Raw genomic sequence first — 9,180 nt, 5'->3', positions numbered from 1 at the left:
TAGAATAACGTATACACACGACAATAAAACAAATAAGTAAGTATATATATATATATATATATATATATATATATGTATATATATATGTCTATATTAGCGTAAATATGTATATATATAAATATATAAATATATAAAGAATTACAGAGACAAAAAAATAATATTCACCATACAACTTCGATTGATAATTACGAACACATTTTATAAGCATTGACATTAGGTGTGACCAAAATGAATTTTGTTACTGTATAGTACTGTCACATACGTACTCACACAAATTCTCCACTGCTCACTTACGAATCCATTTGGTAATGTCTTTTGAGCCTTGTTCAAGTATACGTAATTTTTGTTGTAGCTCGTTGTGTGATAAACCGCCATACTCGGTGCAAGTGAGAATAGGAAACAGTCCGAATTCCCATACCAGCTGGCGTTGAGTTTGAGAGGTTCCGATACGAAACCGCCGAACACGTATCCGTCCTGCATTACATCGTAGAACAATACGAATAAGGATAAAGAATATGGCACTCATGGTAAGAAATGTAATGATGTAGGAATATTTCGGCCCATTCTAGTATTGATATAGCATCCCAAGAAGGATTGGGTTAAATAGACAGCCGAACAATCCGCATCATACTTAGCGTGAGCTATTATCATATCATAGAAGATGTGCAGCACAACAACTAACGATGACTGATTGTTCCACTGTGTCGAGGGAGTGTCTTTATCAGACAGGTAGGTACATTGAACATCGATGCTGGGGAAGTTCGAATAGTGGACAACTGTGATGATAGAATAACTACAAATAAACTCTACAGCTTTTGTGATAGTGTAGAAGCGCTACACGTCGCAATGTACGAACATGTTGAAGCGCGTTCTCATAAAATGTCACTTCAAAGTGTGAGATCGAGAACGTGTAATGAGGGATTCCAGTTGTATACTTATACACGTTTGCAAACATATATATTCATAATTATAGTTTGAACTTTTTTTTTGCAAATAAATTAAATAAAACTCTTGAAACGCACACAAAAGTAAATATGATTTCGTATATGGTATATATGAAAGGTTGAACTAGATACACGATCAGCTTACTAACAATAAAATAAATGTGGTTGTATGTCATAGTATGCATGTGCGTATATGAATGCGTTTCTACATGTAACCGTGTACAAATGTTACTCTATAATCACACAATTCGTTCTGGTAACTCCTTGCATCTTGGTTATGCATGTTTGTGACCGATTATCTAAAGATCATTCACATTTGCCTCTAGATGCAACTTGTGCTACCGCGAGACTTTCATCAATCAGAACAGCGAGTTTTAAGTTTAAAATGAGATATGGATGGGGAACTGCAAGGAACGTTTACCGATTTGATGGGCTTTTTGACACTGTTCTTTTGATAAAACGATGCAAGCTATGGAAGGTCAAAGATACAAACGCATAATTCTCCACATACATTGAAATACGCACTAATGCCCGAAAACCGGAGAAACATACACACCAACCTTGTCTTTGATAATGAATACGATGGGGCTCACATCAAAGGAGTGTGCCATAAATTGCGCAAAGGCTTTGCCCATACTTTCTGAATCGTATAAAAGTTCCCATTCACTTGTCATATCCTTCGGTAGATGCGCATTGATGTACCAAATACCTGCCACAGATGCGTGTTTACAATGGAAGTCATTAGGCCACATCGAACATGGAAGTGGAACGTGATATTCATTGAAGGAACAGCTTCTTACGGAACTATGACTGGAAGGGACGATATAAATGTACTAGTTTACTTGTACGCAAAAAAATGTATCGCAGTTCGCATGCAGATAGTAGTGATGACAAAATCCACGTGATTTACAATCACGCATGCCCGATCACAAGGTGCACATTTATACGTTTATCGGTGAACGCAAATCACTGTCCCAAGTAAAAGTTTATGCCTTACATCTATACATATATGTAGTGACGCTAGTTTTAGCTGTGTCACTTTTTAAAATCAACAATTTAAGAAGTAAAGCTGAGAGTGGAAAAACATGTAAAGTATTAGTAATACTTATACGGAAGAAGGTTGCACCATTGGACACTAGCCAAGGATAGTTTGCATTGTTTAGTCGAGTAGGCTGCATACTACAATGCGTAAGTCAATTTGCTACACGCAGCACCCTCCCAAAACTTGGGTATATATTTAAAATTTGGCGCTCTTACAACCGTAGAAGCATACCTTCGCGTGTCATAAGTTTTGACCGGCTTTGACCGAATCCCTTAAGCTGTAATGGTGTAGGCCTAATGACCCGGGGCGAGAGCACATTATTCTCGAAGTAAACTCCACAGGTTCTTTGCAGCATATAGTAACGGACGCCAAATTCGAGAAGATTAGACACCACTGGATCACGCCTCATCCAAGTGGTGAAGGCTGCGAAGAGGTTCATGGGTTCGAGCGTGGCAGCATAAGCAGAGCGAGCTTTGCTAGTGTGTACAGAAGCATGTGCCTCTATGTTTTGAATAAAAATGCGCATGTTCGTTCGTATGCGATCTTTGATTTTCCCAAGAATATATATACTACATATGCCCAGACATTCTCAGAGGAGTACAGCGAGGTATAAATACGGGATCGATGTAAACCCAGTCGCACGTATACATGCAGATAATTTAGGTGCGTGCACATGTACATAATCATCGAGATTGGTAAGTGTTTGAATACGGAATTGCGTATGCTGGTATATATAAGATACATGAAAATACGTTGATTACATACGTATACATTCAACCGTAAGACATTAATCATATGGAAAATATCGTTGCATATTAGCAGTATAGATCATGAAACCAGTGGGTGCACAGATTGGCCAAGAATTATCAGTACAATTGTGAATAGGCCTATTAACTCTTACATACCATCAACTTCTATTGGCATAGCCAATCCCGTCATCAATGAAAAGACAAAATTCTGGTCAATATTCTCGTCGGCGTCAAGTTTCCCTTTTAGGTCTTTATCCACAGCAAACGCTGACTTGCACACACTAGTCAAGAAATTGACTAGTTTCTCACGAGTCAACGTCTTCTCGTCCCCACACGCCAGCCGGAAATAAGCACTTTGCCTGTGACTGGCGGACCCGCTAGCAAGTCTATGAAGGGTTACTATCCCTATGGTGTTGTAAATTTTCCGATATAACCAAGTATTGCAGGTCAACAAGTGGTGACGAATATGCATCTGATTCAAAAGAAAGATGCAGTATCGTAACAACAAGGCATACATAAAGTAGAGACAATCATATTAAACTGTATACATATGGTATCAGATTTGCTGACAGTATTCCTAAATTGACCATATCCTGATACAAAAAGTCCGGGGAATATGCTATAGCTTCTTGGATCTGTACATTCCCTACCACAATTTGTCACAAATAAGCAAACATCGAGTTCAAGCATTCAAATTGACAGGCATGCAATTTGATACGCACATGCGAACACTACACGAGAGACGGTCAAGCGCATCGACACAAGGTGCCTAATGCACGCAAACCTTGAATTTCTGCAAAAAAATAATTTGACTGGTTACTCAATAGCCAGAATCGCATGGTATTTGTCTGGCAAAGACTAGCGCAAAGCACAGTGGGTTTGCAGGGGCATACCATATTGTACTCCAGCATTTTGGTATGATATATACAATCAAAATTAGCAAATGGTATGATATATACAATCAAACATAGTAAATGGTATGATATATACAATCAAACATAGTAAATGGTATGATATATACAATCAAACATAGTAAAAGCGGACACGGATAAGTACCCCAGCTAAGAACGTGACAACCACGAAATCGTGCATTTTGCATTTACAATTTGCTTAGTTGGACGGGTATTCAAAAGTTGCAAACTATGGAGAGATGCAAGTACTCATCTTATAATGCAGAAGGCACGTAGAGCCAATTCAGACTCTTGTATCATCCCGTCTTGATATGTAAACCTGCTTTTACTTACAGCAGTGCATGGGTATCGTATTTGGAGTGTCGGGTATACCACGAACTCCATTTCGAACTGTCTCGAGCATGTCATCTGACCACTGCGGATATATATTCTGTTTTGTGAATAGTAGTACGTGGGTTCAGCCACTGAAAACCAATCTGCTTAACTTCATAGGTACATACAAGGGTCGTGTGTATATCGCCTATATCATCTTTTGTCTTCGAATATAGAAAGACATTCATGCGCTCGATATGTAGTAGAGTGAGTGAGTGCAAGTCCTCAGATACTTATAATAAGGAATGCAGTATATAAGAGCACTGGGGTATACTATATACATAGTAAGGTTAGTTTCGGCGTGTTCCACTACTATTTGTGCTGGATTGTCATGATATTGTAACACCAGCTTGACGTCCTTAGTGAGCAATGATACTCAGTTAAGTATTACACACTTTCGACGCAAAATCGAGTAGCGATCTATAACTTGCTAGCTACAGCAAACTCACGTACAATTGTAGTATGCATTAGCGAGAACTATTACACCAATATTGGAATACTCTTAGAATTCCGCACTACTCACGGTCCCTTTCAACTTGAGAGTGGAGGTTGTCTTGAAAAGGTAGACGTATGTACACAAGTCATCAGCAACGGTATCTACACACACATGCTTTCCGACCCAAATTTTTATCGTACATCGGCCACACTAATATGACCTCAAGGAACCTAACTATATGATGGTTTGCATATGTAAGAAATGTGAAGAGTACGCTACACCCACACTTCGATGTGTTTAGAATCAAAGCGTGCTAGCGTGATTCCTATAACCTGCCTATTCCTACGACCTACCTTGATAATCCTATAACCTACCTTGAGATCCTTCAGCTCCACATGATAATATTTATCCTCGTCCACCCCCAGGGCTGACTGAATGCACTTTACGGTCGCTAATCCCAGTGCATTCACAGCATTGGACACTTCTGGCGACTGCTTGCTCGCACTTCCACCCATTTTCGCACCACACTACTGGTCGTATAAGCGTTTCTTTTCAGGAATATGCCAGTGCAATGTACTTTTATGTAAGTTTATTTGTATGAGCCACGGATATCAAATTACAATACAGAACGTCAGAGTGTGTCACAAGACCATACACAGACTCAATCGCTCTTACTCAAATAGCCTCCCTCTTCTTTTGTGCCTTTATTCGTAGCCTTGTAAAAAGTCACTTTATTTATATTTTTAAAATTTAAGTGTATTATAAAATAATACGACACAGATAACAATCAGTCCATCACTTTCCAACTTTCAACACTTTCCAACTTTCAACACTTTCCAATCCCCGCCAAATTTTCACGGCAACTGCCCATAGCCTTCTTCTGAAAATCAATTTTTGGGTAGGTTGTGGGCCTGGGCCGCCCCCCTGGGGGCCATATATACTCGCTCACTCAGAGAGTAGAGTGGTAACCGTTCATACACGCTTATCAAATGCTTCCGTTTTAAAGAGTTCAAGCATCGACTTTGATCTAATTCGTGGTTCAATTGATGGCGTATTCTTTGGCTCAGTTGTTGGCGGTATGCATTTATCACTTGGTAGGCAATATCCCTGACTACTATATCCCGCACCTAGAGCAACACCACAGAATACATGCATTGAACGCTCGCACCCTACAGGCCATTTTTACTGCTATTCTTATATACATTATATTGTATTTCATTTATAGGTTATCATAAAAACAGATTAATCCACTTCTCTTGAAAGTATAGCAAGCCACATGTGAATTCCCACAGTAGTATTCTGGCCACATACTGCGAATAAGTTTCGAATCCAGTACAAAAAAGGTGAACAAAAAAGAGGTAAACTAAAAAGAGGTACGTCTGACTGTACATGTACATACATGTAGTATATATATTTAAAAACACAATAACCAGGACCGGAACGAAACACACAAAGGTGCTATCGGAATTCGTCGTCGGTCGATATAGCCATAACCATCTCTCCGACTATTTAAGTATGTGGCTAAACAGTTGGACAATGAAGCAAGATCACAGTTCACTTCCTATTCTTACAGAGAGGTTTATCTATTACTTATTGTGAAGGGTCAAGTTCACAGGTCAGATTGAGACGATGCAAAGGGAGCTTTGTTCTGAATAGCTAGTATTGTGTTTCGTGAGATATTATACGATGACATTTTTTTTCCTGTTTCCTGTTTCATTTATTCAAAGTGTACGGCGATATGCATTTTTTTTAGGCTTGAATTTATTTGTGTACAACGATTATGGTTTGTAATTTTTTCCTGTTATAAGTCGCACATAACACCCCCATGTACATAATCCCGCTCTGGCATCGACTTCACGTTATATTTCCCAAAACCGCTTCAGCAGTCACAGCATGACAACATATCTCTAACGGCCCGTAAGTATAAGTGTAGTATATCTCATACATCAGAGTCCCGAAACTGTTGAGCTAGTTCGTTAGGTATAATATGTCGCATGTATCAGAGTCTCGAAACTATTGAACTAGTTTGTTAAGTGTAGTATGTCTCATACACTAGGGTCTCAAAACTATTGAACTAGTTCGTTGTGTAGTATATCTCATACAGCTGAGTCCCGAAACTGTTGAACTAGTTCGGCGTATCTGGCCATGACCACTTGTTTTGATTTTCATCCGGATCTGATCTCCTAGTTCTTTTCCTTTTCAATGAAATCTTGCTAGGGGTTTCGGGCATCTTTGCATGTTTTTCGTTAAGCATTTCTATTTGTTGGCGGAATTGTAGCTTCTTCCTATTGGAGGCTTTCTCATTGAGGATTCTGTTTGCTTCTTCCCGTGCTTGGCGCTCGTCCAACTCTTCCTCATACCTTGCTCTCTGACTATCCACATCGGTTTGCGCCGCCGCGATCTTCGCCGTCCCGTTATACGCAGGGTTATACCACACTTTGTCGAGGTCATCGCCCATACCCAGAGCATACAGTTCTCGCCAAATCTCATAGTATGCTAGAAGGCAAGTAGTATTCTCCAAATTTGGAGTGGGCATGTTTATCTCTTGTTGTAGCTCCTGATAACTCGCCAAGCGGCCCGGTTTTTGCATTCCTATTGGTAAGCAACTGAAATGAACGGAAAAGTAATGGTTTACCCCCCGGTCTCTTATCACCCGCACACGAGGATATACACTCACGTGCTTGCCAATCGTATGACGCGTTCAATGCGTGCCATACGTATCCCCTGTGTTGGGGCAGTTGCAACTTGTCAGCTATACGATCTGCTTCGTTACGATCGTGTGTACTTGCCCTGAACCAAAACTGGTCTTCAACTTGCAGAGGCATAGTGGTGATGTCATTGCGGGTGGTCAATCGCAAGTATCGCAGATACTCATCATCCCAATTTTGGGCGTCTCGTGTGTACATATCTGTGATTCCTTTCGGATCCTGAAAATTGTTCAAGGGAATGATATTATTGAACACGTATCGATAGTTCACGGATTTCGAGTCCGATATGTAGTGGGATAGAGGACAACTACAGCGAAAGGCATACTTTGTATCACCATTGTCGACTCTATAGTAGCACAAATACAATATGAGCAATTCATGTACGGGTTTGAGCAGAACGCCCACTACCTGATGGCAGCAAGTCGCCCAACACTTCGTGCGAGTAGAATGGGGCAAACACCGCACCCGATCATCACGTTGAGTTTCATGTGTGGAAACGCATGCAACGAACATTAATCTATGGCGCCGTGTTTGCTATTTGCACGCAAATCCCAATAGCAGAATGCACCTGACGCCTATCCGACGATCCTGGGAAGCCTGGAGTTCTTTGTTTAAATTTCTTAAAGAGGGCGTTAACAGTGTCAAGGTCTGTCATTATCCAGGGTTGTTTCTTTGACTGAAATTTGAGCCTAGGATCTGTTCCGTTAATTAAGACCTTAACGTTATGATGGAATGCTTTGCTTGGTTCGACAACCCATAGCGCGCAGACATGTGCGTGCCCTCAGATGCTACACAGCACCCTTGATTAGTAGATGCCGTAAACATGGGATAGAAAGTCAAATGGTCCAAATTCTTCAAAACCATCGTATCAGTGTCCAGGAGTACTACCTTCTCATACTGGTGCATGCCAAATACGTTCACCTTGTTAAATGCCAAGCCCCACCAAACCGTTTGTTTGAGTGTGCTCATCGGTGCTTCGACTCGCGGGCTGAACTGAAATCGCACGCCCATGCGCTGGAGTGCGGTGATATAAACTGTGGAAATGATCTGCGACGGATGCACCGGGTGCAGACTACCACACTCATGCACCAACCCCTGTTTGTCCGTGTAACCCTTGTTTGCGTTACACTCATCACTGCCAAGTCCACCAGCCGATAACAGCATCACGATATCCATTCCCGCACACGTGTTCACTCTACGCAAACCAGCCACCAACGAAACAGCTAAGCGTGCGTACTGGTCCCCAGACACGAGTGCTACTATTGCATGATTGGATCTGGGCGTTATACTCCACAGACCATCACCAGCACTCTCAAAATCCTCGTGTTTGATGGAAGTTTCTTCGCTTGCGTGGTAATAGCTAAATTTTTGCATGTAATCTGTAGTTGTGCTGTTGAAAGCAAGATGAGTTTACTATTACCATCCAATACGCTCATAAAAGATATCGGCTTAACGCATTGAAGCGCCGCTTGCAGGAGCCGCAGCTGGCCACAAGTGTCACATACTGACACTTGTGGCCTTCAACGCTAAGTTGAACTCACGGAACAGCCCACTGGTCCGCGATAGCACGATTCTCACTTGCCCAAAGGACATGCGACGTGTGTATATACGCAACCAGCGAGATATACAAGAATACCCATAGTTACATAAGTATATGTGTGTAAATACACAATCAACGAGATATACGAGAATACTTATAGTTACACCAGTATGTGCACATAGACACAATCAACGAGATATACATGAATACCCAGAGGTACACAAGTATGTGTGTGTATATACACAATCAACGAGATATACGAAAATAGCCATAGTTACACAAGTATGTGTGTATATATACACATTCAATGAGATATACGAGAATACCCATAGTTCACAAGTATGTACACATACACAATTAACGAGATTTATATGAATAACCATAGTTACACAAGTATGTGTGTGTATATGCACAATCAACGAGATATACATGAACCACCATAGATACACAGGTATGTGTGTATATATACACATTCAAT

At 40.7% G+C, this 9,180-nt stretch overlaps 3 protein-coding genes across 3 annotated transcripts in view; all 3 read right to left on the bottom strand.

Annotated features, from left to right (window-relative positions):
- SARC_09233 (hypothetical protein) overlaps positions 1–5,150 on the bottom strand; it is a 6,298-nt gene extending 1,148 nt beyond the window's left edge. Inside the window, exons 1-6 of the mRNA XM_014296763.1 lie at positions 4,829–5,150; positions 3,980–4,076; positions 2,892–3,140; positions 2,218–2,409; positions 1,505–1,653; positions 295–474 (exon numbers count right to left, since the gene is read on the bottom strand). Coding sequence (XP_014152238.1) covers positions 295–474; positions 1,505–1,653; positions 2,218–2,409; positions 2,892–3,140; positions 3,980–4,076; positions 4,829–4,969 — 1,008 coding nt within the window. The 5' untranslated portion in view covers positions 4,970–5,150. The remainder of the gene's footprint in view (positions 1–294; positions 475–1,504; positions 1,654–2,217; positions 2,410–2,891; positions 3,141–3,979; positions 4,077–4,828) is intronic.
- A 1,057-nt stretch (positions 5,151–6,207) lies between these two features.
- Positions 6,208–7,360, bottom strand: SARC_09232 (hypothetical protein; the record flags this gene model as incomplete). Its single annotated transcript, XM_014296762.1, has 2 exons — positions 6,208–7,046; positions 7,132–7,360. 2 exons carry the CDS (start codon positions 7,358–7,360, stop codon positions 6,580–6,582), a joined length of 696 nt encoding a protein of 231 aa, XP_014152237.1. The 3' UTR covers positions 6,208–6,579.
- Positions 7,361–7,870: 510 nt separating this feature from the next.
- The window catches only part of SARC_09231 (hypothetical protein), a gene marked incomplete at its 3' end in the record, with an annotated part of 2,868 nt that continues 1,558 nt past the window's right edge, over positions 7,871–9,180 (bottom strand). Inside the window, exon 2 of the mRNA XM_014296761.1 lies at positions 7,871–8,552. Within this exon, the coding sequence (XP_014152236.1) occupies positions 7,871–8,536 (666 nt within the window). The 5' untranslated portion in view covers positions 8,537–8,552. The remainder of the gene's footprint in view (positions 8,553–9,180) is intronic.

Source organism: Sphaeroforma arctica (genome assembly GCF_001186125.1).
Source record: "Sphaeroforma arctica JP610 unplaced genomic scaffold supercont1.913, whole genome shotgun sequence".
Classification (NCBI taxonomy): Eukaryota; class Ichthyosporea; order Ichthyophonida; genus Sphaeroforma; species Sphaeroforma arctica.
Note: the sequence above shows the minus strand (reverse complement) of the source record. Positions and strands in the feature narration are given on the sequence as shown.